We start from the raw sequence: 13,999 nt of genomic DNA on the forward strand, positions 1-13,999 counted from the left end.
TTAATTAGGGATTGAAAATGATAATTTTCTACTACTGTCATTCTTCATATTACCTGGAATTCCTCTATAAATAAGAATTTTCCCTTATGAACCATTTGATTTCTCTAAAACACAGTTCACAAAGGCAGTGGGATTTTTGAACATTAGGATTATTTGTCCTGTAGCTTGTCTACGGCTTGCAGACACTTTCCCCAGTTTGTCAGTCATCTTTTGAATTTCCTGTGGTGTTTTTCTTCAGGCAAAGGTTTTTATTTTCACATGGCCAAGTTTGTTTTTCTTCTACCGCTTCAAGACTTTGAGTCATCATTAGAAAAGTATTGCTTATTCTCGTTAGAAAGTGATTTCTGTAATTTCTTTTAATTTTCTGCAGCTTCATTTTGTACATTTATATCTCCAGATTGTTAGGAATCTGTTCTAGTATCTATTATGGGGAGCAGGTCCAACTTCATACCTTTTCCCCATGGCTATCACAGTGTTGCGAACATCATTTATTTTTTCCTTAAATAGATTTTTTTTTTAAATATGTCCTCCCTGCCTCCACAAATGCACAGCCTCCCTGCTATCACCATCCTGCACCAGTGTGGTCCATTTGCTATAGCTGGTGAACCCACCTTGACACATGATCACCCAAAGCCCATAGTTTATGTTAGGGTTGACCCTTGGTGGAATACACCCTTTGAGTTTTGACAGATGTGTATATCAATACACATATGTATCCACCATAAAAGCATCACACAGAAGAGTTTCACCACCCGAGAAGTCCTGTGTTCCACCTGTTCATCTCCTCATCCCTCCATCTCCCATACACTCTGGAAGTCACTAATTGTTGTACTGTCTTCACAGTTTGGCCTTTTCCAGAATGTCGTCTAGTAGGAACCACACAGCATGTAGTCTTTCCAGGTTGGCTTCTTTCACTTGATCACATCTGTTTACGTTTCCTCCATGTCTTTTCATGGCACGGTAGTTCCTCTCTTTGTAAAGCGAAATAATATTCTGTTGTCAGGATGTGCCACAGTTTATCTGTTAACCTGCTGAAGGACATCAGGGTGGCTTCCCAGTGTTGGCAGTTATGAGGAAAGCTGCTGTAAGCATCCGTGTGCAGGGCTCTGTGTGGATGTAAGCTTTCAACTCATTTAGGGAAACACCAAACACCACAATTGCTGGGTTGTATGGTAAGAGCAGGTTTAGTTTTGTAGGAAGCTGACCAAGTGTCCTGCAGAGTAGCTATACTATTATGCATTCCCGCCAGCAGTTAATAAGCATTCCTGTCACTCCACAGCCTAGCAGCATTTGGTGTCAAACATTTATTTTAAAAGTTCATCTTGACTTGAGACTGTCATTATCGTATACTGCATTTCATATTCATTTGGGCCTGGATTTTCTGTTTTGCCATTGGTTTGTCAGTCAACTCATACACAGATACCGCGTTGTTTTAATTAGAACCTTCATAAATTGTTTTAGTATCCAGGAGAGCTATTCTTTCAACTTGGCTCTTCTTTGGAATTTTCCTGGCCATTGCTGTTGGTTTATTCTTCTGTGAGAACTTTAAATCAAGGTGTCTAACTCCAGATTAAAAGACAAACTCCCAATGATCTTTCTCTTGGAATTAAGTTGAATTTGTAAAGTTAAGAGAGAATCAACATCTTTAGGATTAAGTTTTCCTATCCAAGAACGTGAGATATGATTACTTTTTCTAAAGTCTACTTTTTTATCTTACAGTGTGAGGGGTTTATTTTCTCTCCTCATTAATACATATTGCATATTTTTGTTAAGTTTGTTCATTTATATTTTTATTGTTTATAAGAAGCGTCCTGTCTTCCATTTTATTTTTTATTATTATGGCTTCTGTATTCAATTTTATATACTGTAACTTTACTAAAATATCTTATTTGTAGTCGTTTTAGAATTATTTTCTTTTAAAACTTCCTAGCCATATAACCAAATCCTCTGTGAATAGAAATCATTTTACCTCTTCCTTTCCAGCTCTTCTGCCTTTCATTTTTAAAATCTTATTTACTTGGCATTAGTTAATATGATCAATACAATGTTAAATGACAGCGGTGTTCTCGACTTTATTGGGAATTCCATTAAGTAAGAATCTGAATTTCTGGGTTCACATGTGCAGGCCTGCACACACACGGCACGAACAAGCTACTGGTCCAACACGTTTTGCCTTTAAAGAAAGGGAATGACACACAGCATGTCTAGAGAGCCAGCCTGTGTGTAGTTGTTGCATAAATTCTGCATTTCTTAATGGCAGGGAGTACAGGGAAATATGAATGTTTAAAGGCCAAGTCTGGAGCCTCCTTTGATTCCTACTGTCCTAAGTGTTCATTGGAGGTTTTTTTAAAATCACAAGTACATCTTAGATTTTTGTCAAAGACATTTTTAGCATCTGTGAAAATGATGATTTTTATTCTTATATATATTAATATGATGAATATGATTTGATTCCTCAATATTGAACCATTCCTAGCATTTGGTCCTAACTTTTTTTTTTGAGATTGAGTCTCTCACTCTGTCACCCTCAGTAAAGTGCTGTAGCTTCATAGCTCACAGCAACTTTAAACTCATGGGCTCAAGCAATCCTCTTGCCTTACCCTCTTGAATAGATGGGACTACAGGCGCCTGCCACAACACCCCAGGCTCCCAGGGTGCTAGGATTACAAGCATGAGCCACTGCACCTGGCCTAACATATTATTTTTAATATGCTTTTGGATTCTATTTGACTAATATTTAAGATTTTTGTATCTATATTCACAAAGGAGATTGACCAATGGAATTCCTTTAAAAATTGCTTTTCGTTTACATAGTGAAAACTGCCCTGATATGCTAGAGAAGATGATCAGATAGTCCATTAAGACCAGGAAATCCTTAGATTCTAATGTGATGACTCTGTACTCTAAAAAAGAAATTTCCCTGGCACCGTGATACACCAGGTCTACAATCTGTCCTTACTTTTGCGTTTGTCCTCCTGCCCCTTGGCTTGGACCTCTACATTTCTGACGGTGCAACAGCCCGAAGTGCCTTGAATCTGTAGACGACATCCTTTCTCTCTCCATGGCTGCGAGTGAGGGGCTACAATTTTTAATGAATACATTTCTACCCCCAAATCCCTTTAACCCAAAGCGATAGCTTCCACAACAAGCGTGGTACGTTGGAAGCTTCCTGTTAAATACTATTGCTGTGTCTTCTCTTTTGCACAAGATCACTATATCTCAAGAATTACTTGCAATTCTACAGTAGTGCCATTAGTCTTATGGATACATTATGATATGTTTAAAGTATTTCATTAATGTTTTGAAACATAAGTAAGTAGACTTTGGCAGTAATCTTAGGGTAAGAAGGGAAGGTTTAAACTTCAAAGGGAAGGCAAAACTCATTATTTTAATGTTGACCCCGTATGTATTTTAAATCATGTTCTAATTTAGTTATCCTGTTAGATGTGCTGAATGAAAGACCAAGTGCATGCTTTTAATAAAACTCTCGATCAGTCCTTCTATCCGAACTAGAATTGTGTTTCCTGTTTGTCTCTTACAGAGGACATAAAGATAAGATATTTGTGGTAAAGTGTAACCCACACCATGTTGACAGACTGGTTACAGTTGGGATAAAGCACATCAAATTCTGGCAACAAGCAGGTACTGTCATTTGGGTTTATCACTTACATGGTCCGGAACTCTGCCCCAGCCAAGGAGGAGAAAAAGACAAAGAACTGCCACTACCTGGCTTGTCTTGGCAGTCTAAAATAAAAACATGCCTTAAAAAATCCTCTTCCAAATTCACTCAGGACTGCTTAACATCTAAGCTGTGAAACTTAGAGTTCTCTACGTGCTATGCATATTCATCGGTGTCTAGAAAGCTTTGGAAAGTGTTGTGCTGTGAAAATAATTATTTTTGCATTTAGTCATCTGTTCTGAAAGTAGTAATTATGTCGGACGACTGAGCAGGAAATAATCTCTTTGGGTAAATACCATTTTCAATATTTTGAAGGTTCCTTTATCTGTCACTGAATTTAGCACGTGAACTCCACATGACTCTGCACACAGTAAGTGGTCCAAGTAAATATTTGTGGATATAATGGTGATGATGATGTTGAGCGAATAAGCATGGCAAAGCATGGAAGAGAGTCTTAGCCTTCTCACCAATAAGCTAGACCCATGATGGCGATTGTTCCTGAACTCCTACTAGCAGCTTTTGTACCAGGCTCAGTCTCCTATGCCCAAAATGTAGATAAGGTACTGCTGTAAGGCGTTTGGCTTTCAAAGAAAGGATAATGCCACCCCGTGTGTCTGGAGAGCCAGCCTGTAGTTATCTTGAATGAAGCTGCGAGGAACTGTGAAAGTCTAAGGAAGAAATCTGATGCTTTGTACAACGGTACAAAGTGCTACCTTCTCCTATGGAACAATTTGTTTTTCTCACCCCAAAATTGCTGTGATAAAAATTGAGGCAGAACACGTATGATATTCTTACATTTTACATTTGCGGTTGGTACTGTTTTTATTCTTTCTGGTCTGTATTCATGAAGACTTTCCTTAATCCCCCAGGCACTTACTCATTCCTCCCTCTGTCTGGCATAGAACTTACACTGAGCCTTGATTAGATGCAGGGACTGAGATGCAAACTGAGTCTTCTTTCCAGCCACACCCCAGGCTCCGTGAAGACAGAAATGCTCTTGTCATCTTCCTGTCCCTGCACTGAGCATGAGGCCCACCACACAATAGGGATTCAGTAAACACTGAGTTAATGAATGAGTGAATGAGAGATCCCCTGATGTTTTTATGCTGCTCTCCGTTCTTTGTGTATACAAATGACTTTTTAATTTCAGATTAATGTAAGGACACAGACAACTAGATTGCAATGTTTGCATTTGTTAGGTAAAGTTCCTCCTCTTAGAGTAGGGTGACCAGACGTCCCGCTTTTGGCGGGACAGTCCTGCTTTCCAACAATTTGTCCCGCCTCCTGCGGCATTTTTAAAAAGTCCTGATTTTTGGAAAGAATGCACGAACGGGCAGGAGAACAAGAAGGGAATATATGGTTTTCGGCTGCCATGTGGCTATTTTGCCAGAATACGAGTTTTATATTATTTTTGATAATTTTATAATGTTAAACTGTAATAACAAATAATTGCTGAGAAGTGATTATCGAGAACTGCTTATCAAAGTTTGCATTGTCAGGCCCTGCCCTGCCCTGCCCCCTGGCCACGTTGTCCCGCCTTACCAATGTTAAAATCTGGTCACCCTGTCTTAGAGTTGTGTCCCGTCCCCAAGACGTGTGCTGTATACCCTGACATTATGCCCATTAAGTGGGAGCACACCAATCCCCCCTCCTCCCCTCCACCTCATTCCTCATTCCCCCTCCCCCAAACTTGAATTGATTTTTTTCTTTTATGTGGGTGTGTATTAGATCATCTGCTGGCTTCATAGTAGTATTGACTACATTGGATAATTGCTTTTCTATTCTTGTGAGACTTTACTAAGAAGAATATGTTTCAACTCCATCCAGGTTAATATAAAAGATGTAAAGTCCCCATCATTCTTATGGCTGAATATTATTTTATGGTATACATATACCACAGTTCAAGTAATGCGTTTAATAGGTGCACCAAGTTTTTCATTATCTACATGCTCATAGAAAGTTGTCAATTAATTCTTTTTAATAAATATTCTTGGTCTACTCCAGGTGGAGGCTTCATCTCTAAAAGAGGAACTTTTGGAAGTGTTGGAAAATTGGAAACAATGATGTGTGTTTCTTACGGGCGAATGGAAGATCTAGTGTTCTCAGGAGCTGCTACTGGAGACATTTTTATTTGGAAAGACATTCTGCTGCTAAAGACGGTGAAAGCTCACGACGGTCCTGTGTTTGCTATGTACGCATTGGATAAGGTATGGCTTGTTTCTCAGAATTCATTTTCCTCATCAGCTTCCTAAAATTAGAAGACAGTCTTAGGAAGGCTCCCAAGGGAATACCTGTGACTAAAAACAGTCCTGTCATGAAACTCAGCAGAGGGGAGAGAGGGAGAAGAACACACACATGTTCTAGTCCCTTCTGTTTAGAGTTGTTTCTTTGTTGCTTGTTTTTTATTAATTTGGGGATTCATTGAGGGTGTATAGTTGTTTCTTTGTATGCAGTCTCTCTCAGCTTTTTTCACACTTGCTTTTCCTGGCTCTCCCTAGGCAGGGCCCCTTCAGAAGTGTCAGGATCAATGTCAACACGTAGGAACAGAAGGGCACTGAGAAGTAGTTCAGCGCTGTTTTCCTCCTTGGGGGTAAAATGAGCAGAGACCTGAATTTCCAAGTAGTTAGATTACTGTCCCATGTGTCAGTTTGTTATGGCCAGAAGTCATATTCATAACCGGTTTGCTCCTGTGTAGACAGGGTCAGCTTTAGCAAGAGGGTTAGAGGGAAGTGTGTTCACCGGCCGTGTTTCTGCCCCAGCCCCTCATTGCTCTAGTCTGGCCACCTACCTTGCAGTATTCCTTGCAGTGTTCACTTATCTTCTGTCTTGGTCTATTTTTGCTGTGATAGCAGAATTCCTGAAACTAGGTCATCTATAAGGAACAATTTATTAGCTCACAGTTCTGGAGTTTGGGGAGCCCAAGATCAAGGGCTTCCATCTTGCTGCACCATCCCAGAGCAGAAGGTGGAAGGGAAGAGAGTGAGAGGGGGCCAAGTTCACCTTCTATGATGAACCTGCTATTGCAGGAATGCCAATACCTATTCATGAGGGCCCCAACTCTTTTAAGACTCCTAACCACCTCTTAAAGGTCCCATCTCTCAATACTGTTACAATGGCAATTAAATTGCAACATGAATTTTGGAGAGAACAAACATTTACACCATCATGCCTTCCATGCCATTGAAACACCTTCTTCAAGCAACTTGCCAGCAAATACCAAGGTTTATTTGGTGGTACCAGTTCATCTGTGCTTTCTGACTTCCAGTCTAAGTAACCCAGAACATCTAGCTAAGCCAAGCCTCATTTTTCATTTACCTGTCCCCTGGTAAATTTGTTTAGCCCACCACAAAAGTAGGTTCTTAGATGTGCAAGTGTAATGGTTGTGCATCTAACATCTAATGGTTAAGTGCCATTACTGGCAAACATGTTTTTGGTTAAACTGCAAATGTTAGAAAAGATTAAAGCAGAATTAAGAATTTCTGTAGGCCTGAAAGTAGACATGAGAACTTGTTTAAATGCTCTTGTGTGGTAAGTGAAGCTGCAAATATCCTGGGGAAAGACAAAGCTACCGTGTTTCCCTGAAAATAAGACACTGTCTTATATTTATTTTTTCTCAAGAAGACACCCTAGGGCTTATTTTCAGGGGATGTCTTCCTCTCCGCACTGAAATGCATAGCCATGCCCATCACTAGGTCTTATTATCAGGGTAAGGCTTATATTTAACAAATGCATAGAAATACTGTTAGGGCTTATTTGGGGGGTAGGTATTATTTTTGAGGAAACACAGTATCACAATATAATATGGTACATTTATTTAATTTTGGGATTAAATTTCTCTGGGTACAACTTCTATAATAAGGCCATTTAATATAATGTACTTCAAAATATTATTTCCTTGTAAATTTCATTGAAATGCTCAAATTAAAAATTTTGGAGAAAACAATGAATCACTCAGTATTTTTCTTAAAAACAAACAAACAAACAAACAAAGACCTCTTCCAAGAACAATTGGTATATATGATAAATTGCCAGAAGGGAAAACTAGAAAAGCCAAAAAGTCACAAACTTAGAACAAGAATGAAGATCACTATTCAGTTAAAAAAAAAAAAAAAAAAGTCCAACATGTTAAGCTTTTTACTTTCCAGGTTTTGTAAAAATTAATCTGGGCTTTAATTATTGTGGAATCTGATGTCCATTGAACAAAATAATGGAATAGTTTTGTTATACTGAGTACCTAAGTTACTCTTAAATAATGATGGTTTTTTTCCTTTCTCATTTAACAATAATTTTAAATTGTGATCTTAATCCTGTTAATCCCAATTCATAATGTAGGAGCATATGAGGAACCAGAAGCTCTGCTAGGTTGGGGGGCTGCCCCTGTGCCATAGGAACTCGTGTCCTGAGGAGAGTGCAGTGGACACAATGAAAATGTGTTTAATCCTGCTGGGAAGGTGGGGGAGAGATGCTTCCAGAAAATATTTTATGTCAAATGTTCTTACCATAAAAGATTTTCCAGTCTCATATAGTGTTTGAAATAGGTAACCATCCCAGAGCTGCCTCTCCCTTAGGGGAACCCTCTCGGGGCTGCGTGGGTCACTGGCCAGTTTGATGTGTGTGTAATGCCTACCATGTATGCCTTCACAGGGCTTTGTAACAGGTGGAAAGGATGGAATCGTGGAGCTCTGGGATGATATGTTTGAAAGATGCTTGAAGACTTATGCCATTAAAAGAGCAGCATTGTCAACTAGCTCAAAAGGTGCCATTCTGAAATATGCAATAGAAATCTTTCTGTTCTCGGGGATGGAGATGATAGTGCTAGCATTCTTGGAAAACTATTACAAATCAATTCTTTCTCTTCTCTCACGCTCAGAGCTCTTTGCCCCTGAATGTGATCCTCTTTGTCGAGGATCATTGACTGCCTAGTACCTAGTACTTTGGAACTATAAAAGTCAAATTTATACTGATAATCAGTCTCTTTTGTTATTGTTCGATTAAATATCAAACATCTCCCCTCACTCGCAGGTTTGCTTTTGGAAGATAATCCTTCAATTCGCGCCATCACTTTGGGACATGGACATATCCTGGTGGGAACCAAAAATGGAGAGATTCTGGAAATTGATAAGAGTGGCCCAATGACACTGCTCATTCAGGTGCTGTGTTCTATGAGGGCTGGGAGTGGGAGAGGCAAAGGGGATGCTTAGGGCACAAAATTTAAGGAGGCACTGTCTGTGATGCAAGTGTTGAGTTGGTTACTTCTTGTTATAACAAATTGCAACAAATGTAGCAGCTTAAAACAACACATGTTTATTATGTCACAGTTTCTGTAGATCAGGAGTGGCATAGCCCAATAGCATCTTCTGCTCAGGGTTCTGCAAGGCCAGTAAAGGCCAGGGTTGCAGTCTCATCTGAGGGTCAACTGAGGTTACTGGCCAAATTCAGTTCCTTGTGGTTATAGGACTGACGCACAGCTGAGATTGTTGGCAGAATTCAGTTTCTTATCATCATAGGACCAAGGGTTTTTATTCTTGCTGGGGGCTGACCAGAGGCCACCTCAGCTGCTAAAGGCTGCCCCCAGTTTCTTGTTACATAGGGGCTGCCCAGCATAGCTGCCTGCTTCCACAAACGTAGCAAGAGTGGAAAAAACAGACACCACAGTCTTCTCTAGCATAATCACATCATCATACACCTCTAAGCACGAACATTCCATCACCTTCGCCGTATTCTGTTGGTTAGAAACAAGCCATGGGTCATGCCCTGTTTGAAGGGAAGTGACACGCAACAGTGTGGAAGTCAGGAGGGCCGTGAGGGCCACATCAGTCGAGAGTCTGTCCTTCATGGTCCACTCTGGCCACCAATTATTGCTATCATTTACACCGCAAAATACCCTTGCCCAGTCCTCAGGAGACGTAGCCAGTTAGAGGACCTGCTCCAAGTCCAGAATCTCATCATTTACATCAGGTCCAAGTATGGAGGAAGCACCTTAGGTGCATGTCCTCTTGATCTGTCCATCCATAAAACTAACAAGACACGCTACGTGCTTCCTCCACACCAAACATGTGAGCACTTCTTGGGGTTGTGCGGGAGCTCTAGTCTCAGCCTTGACTCACATAAACACATGAACTGCCCTTTACCTGCCTCTCCCCTCAAGAGTCAGATTTAGGCAAAATCAAGTTAAAATAAACATCATCAGAATCCTCAAGGAGAAAGAAATAATAACGTCTCCCCTCGGGGTGAGGCATGTGGGATGGGAAGGTGAGTAGGTCCTGTTTGGTGACAGATGGACCATATATCTAGGCAGAGGGAGTATAGGGAGGGATGAATGATGTGTGTTCAGAAGTTGGAGTAGTTGGAGTAAGAAGAGTATGCAGTGGGATTCTGTGGGTCCAGGGAAGCTATTGCCTCTCCTTCCCTTGATCTGAGTTGGGCCTGCAGGCTTGCTGTGGTCGGGGTGAACCCCAGAGTCCTGCTGAGAGGGTCCCTCTGATTTACAGTACCTTGGAAATAGGTCTACACACACGCCGTGGCCCAGAACACTTCAAGATTTTTATACATGTCCAAGCCCCACCCTGGATATCCTGAATAAATCTGTACTTTAAAAAGAAAAAAAAAAATCAGCATTTAAAACAAACCTTCTAACCAGCCAGGATGGAGACTGTGCATCCTTGAGGCATGAATTCTGGTTCTCCAGCTGTTCTCACTTTTTAATTATTCCCTTCCAAACTGATTTTTCTTTCTTTCTGATCATAATGTCTTATTTAATTTTATTGAAAGTATTTCTTTTTAATCCCATAAGTTTGCCCCTTTAGATTGATCCCATACATGCCATATTGCTAAATATTTTAGAAGATTTATACTGTAATATGTAATATGATTTTTAAATCATGAGATTTAAACTCTAAGTCTTCTCACTTTAACAAGTATTATGTCATAATTGAGGTAATTTTATTTAAGTAGGTTGTGAACTTGAATGATAAATGCTTTTCACTATCTCTCTACAATTCTGTTCTTTCCTGTATTCATTTCCATTGTTCTCGTAATAAAAATAATCACAACTACCACTCCCTGAGCATCTAATATGTGCCAGGCCATACTATTGTGCAAAATTTCCCTCTCATCTCTGCAACAGATTTGCTCAGTTGCAAATGTTTTGTAGATAAGGAACCCAAAGCCCAGTTAATTGCTCACAACCACATGCTAAGAACTACAGAGGAGGAATTCAAACCAAGGTTTGTCTCTGCACCAGTCTGCTCCCCACATTTCCTAGTGTGGCTACTGTGGGAAAGCCCATGAGCCATGGGGCGGCCCGTGGGGCTGGGAGACTCTTCAGATCAGAACTGGTTACCACCGTTTCTCTCCTTACAAGTGCCCCATTCTTTCCCTTTTTTCTCAGCGTCTCTCTTTCCTCTTCCATCCTGTTGTTTGTTGTTTCCTTTTAGGTGGAACTGAGTAGTTCCACTAATCAGTTCCACTGATGTTTGCTGGGCTCCCGCCAAGGTCAGCCCTGTGCTTTGTGGTGTGCACAGTGGAACAAGGGCTTCCTGCCCTCCTGGGACCGCCAGCAGTCACTTGAGCCCAGGACTTTGAGGCTGCAGTGAGCCATGTTCATGCTACTGCACTCCAGGCTGGGCAATAGAGCAAGACCCTGTCTTTTTATGTAAAAACCCAAAAGTTTCTTCTAGCCTGTCTCACTCGCTGTTCATTCCTGAGTCACACAAGCATTAAAATAATCAGATTAGATAAAGGAAATAGAATCTTGAAAGCAGAATGAAGCAGTTGTCTGAAAGGATCTCAGAACCCACAACAACCCTGTCCTCATGCACACTTCCAAAGGGACTGAGTCCATAGAGGAGCCCCGGCGCAGAGCTGGGTCTGGGAGGATGGGACCAGGACTGTCAAGTTGAGGGGCTTCTGAAGAGAAGAAAACTGGGAATGTAGGATGCCCCCAAAACAAATCAATCTAAAACCCATGTGTGTGCCCCTCAGGCACTCATTTTCTCAGATCTTCAGCTGTACGTGGAACTTTACATCTTCAGCCCAATTACTGTTTTGTTCAAGTAGCTTCCCAGTTAAATTGGAATCACCCAATTTCTCTTTGGAAAGCCACCTGTTCCCCCAGAGCATTCCAGCTACAAACACCTTTCAGATGCCTGTGTGTGGTCTTCCTTTTTGCTTGACTAAGCAAAACGTTTTTATAATTAACCATTAAAAGCAGAAATTCAGTAAATAATTGGGTCTGTTTTATTGCTCTGCAGCACTAAATAAACTCTTCTTTACACTGCATTATTGAGTGATAAATTATAAGAATCAAAGTCATTTTCTCCTTCTTAATTGTTCATTATTTTAAGCCAGCCGAGTGCATGTGTGATAAGCTATAAGCATACAGAACTGGTCCAGTGCACGTCCAGCACCTCCCTGGTCTCTGATGTTCAGTGTGGCGTGTGGATAGACCAATTTGTGAACAGGTGCTCTACACCTAGGACACTGGAAATGCAAATCCTGCTCTTTATTTCTGCTTTACCAGTATGCTATGCATTCAAAGGACTAAAGCTGCATAAATAATGAGAACACTGTTATCGCAAAGACAGGCGGTACCCACGACTTTTAGAATACGATTTTATTGAAAGAAGCAGTTTGTGTCCTTATGATCAAGCTGCTTTTCTAAGAGGTACATATATTGTGTTTATTCAGCATCAAGCAGGATAAAATGAGGGTATTTCACCATTCACCTGGATGTTTCTAAGTAAGAAGATGTTTGGCGTCATATAAAATAAAACTACTAAGCAAAGAGCCCAGGTTTTGCTTTCCAGATGAACGATTTGGCATTCTGTAGGCCTAGGTGTAGATTCAAGTTCAAATGAAAACAATTATTTAGTGTGATCATTTTGGGTAAAGGAAGCTCCAACTGTGTTGATTTGTGTGTGTACCTGTTGGGATGCTCTCAGGCCAAGGAGGAGCTGGCCCGGAAGCAGAGCCGAGCTTATATTGCCCTTTTTCCTCTCCCACAGGGGCACATGGAAGGGGAAGTGTGGGGGCTGGCTGCTCACCCTCTCCTGCCCATCTGTGCAACAGTAAGCGATGATAAAACACTTCGGATCTGGGAATTATCTGCCCAGCACCGTATGCTGGCGGTACGGAAACTCAAAAAAGGTACGTAGCCCTCAGAGCATCTGTGAATGTATTTACAAGCAACAGAATGGGTTGCATCTATTCATGAATACAACTAATATTTACTGAGAGCACCTGCTGCATGTCAGAACTGAGCACAGGTAGGATTATTCCAGAGGCTGGCCTGGTCCAGCTCTCTGTTCACTTCCCTTCCCTTGCGCTGCGCAGACACTTGCCACCTGGGGGCAATATGTCCTTCCTGTTCTCATCGCAGCTTCAGAGTCAGTCGAAACTCATCAGCTTGCTAAGAAGGTGGTTTGTCTTTGTGACTAATGGTCTCCAGAAATTATTATTGAAAAACAAAAGTCAGTTATATGGAGAAACAACATTTAATATGAAGCCCAAGAGGTATACTGAGAAGCACAGATTTTGGGGAACATTTACTGAGTAGCAGCAGGTACTAAGATCCTAAGATGAAGTTCCCATCTCTAGTGTCAGAGATGGACAGCAACTTGAACAGAGTCCCAGCTCCTGAAGGTCCATTCGAGCTGGGTAATTTGAGGCGCATCTAAAAATAGATCTATTATAAGGGACAGGGCAGCATGCGGTGTGACCCTGCAGGAGATGGCGAGGAGAATGAATCCCCCAACCTCCTCACCCTGCCTCCGTCCCTCCAGTCTGCTGTCCACGCTTCCCCTTGGACATACCGGACGAGAGGACAAGGGAGCCTACTGACGTGGTCCACGCAGGCCAGCTTTGGGCACAAAGCAGGTGTGGAAAGGGTGACCAGGAAATGGGGAGGGATGGACTGAAGGTAATCTGACACAAACAAGGTGCCGCAGAGGCTCAGGGGAGATCTGCCCAGAATCACTTCATCAAAAAGGTGTTGTAAGGCCCCAGGCTCAAAAGTCCCGAAGACAGGAGAGGAAGAGACAGGGGTCTGGCCCAGAATATTTGCACTGAGTAGTTTTTTAAGTAGAGAGAGTCTTTTCTAGGGGAGTAAGACACAGATATCAAGACAGCGGCAACGCAGTGGGGGCGGCTAGTATGGCCGAGCCAGAGGCTGTGCTAGCCCTTCACATTTAATGAAGCCCAGTGAATAATGCCATTATTATTGCCACTTGCAGATTAGAAAACTGAGGCACAGGGAACTTAATTTGCACAGCTAGCAAGTTATGAAACTGAATTCAAACCCAGGTAGTGTGGCTCCCAGTC

At 41.4% G+C, this 13,999-nt stretch overlaps 1 protein-coding gene across 1 annotated transcript in view; it reads left to right on the forward strand.

The window, feature by feature from the left end:
- Positions 1-13,999, forward strand: part of EML6 (echinoderm microtubule associated protein like 6) — a 293,843-nt gene that overhangs the window by 206,405 nt on the left and 73,439 nt on the right. Inside the window, exons 17-21 of the mRNA XM_003787924.3 lie at positions 3,542-3,642; positions 5,684-5,886; positions 8,324-8,435; positions 8,702-8,829; positions 12,685-12,826. Coding sequence (XP_003787972.1) covers positions 3,542-3,642; positions 5,684-5,886; positions 8,324-8,435; positions 8,702-8,829; positions 12,685-12,826 — 686 coding nt within the window. The remainder of the gene's footprint in view (positions 1-3,541; positions 3,643-5,683; positions 5,887-8,323; positions 8,436-8,701; positions 8,830-12,684; positions 12,827-13,999) is intronic.

The sequence above is a fragment of the Otolemur garnettii genome, unplaced genomic scaffold (genome assembly GCF_000181295.1).
Source record: "Otolemur garnettii isolate 467f Iridium unplaced genomic scaffold, OtoGar3 scaffold00024, whole genome shotgun sequence".
NCBI lineage: Eukaryota > Metazoa > Chordata > Mammalia > Primates > Galagidae > Otolemur > Otolemur garnettii.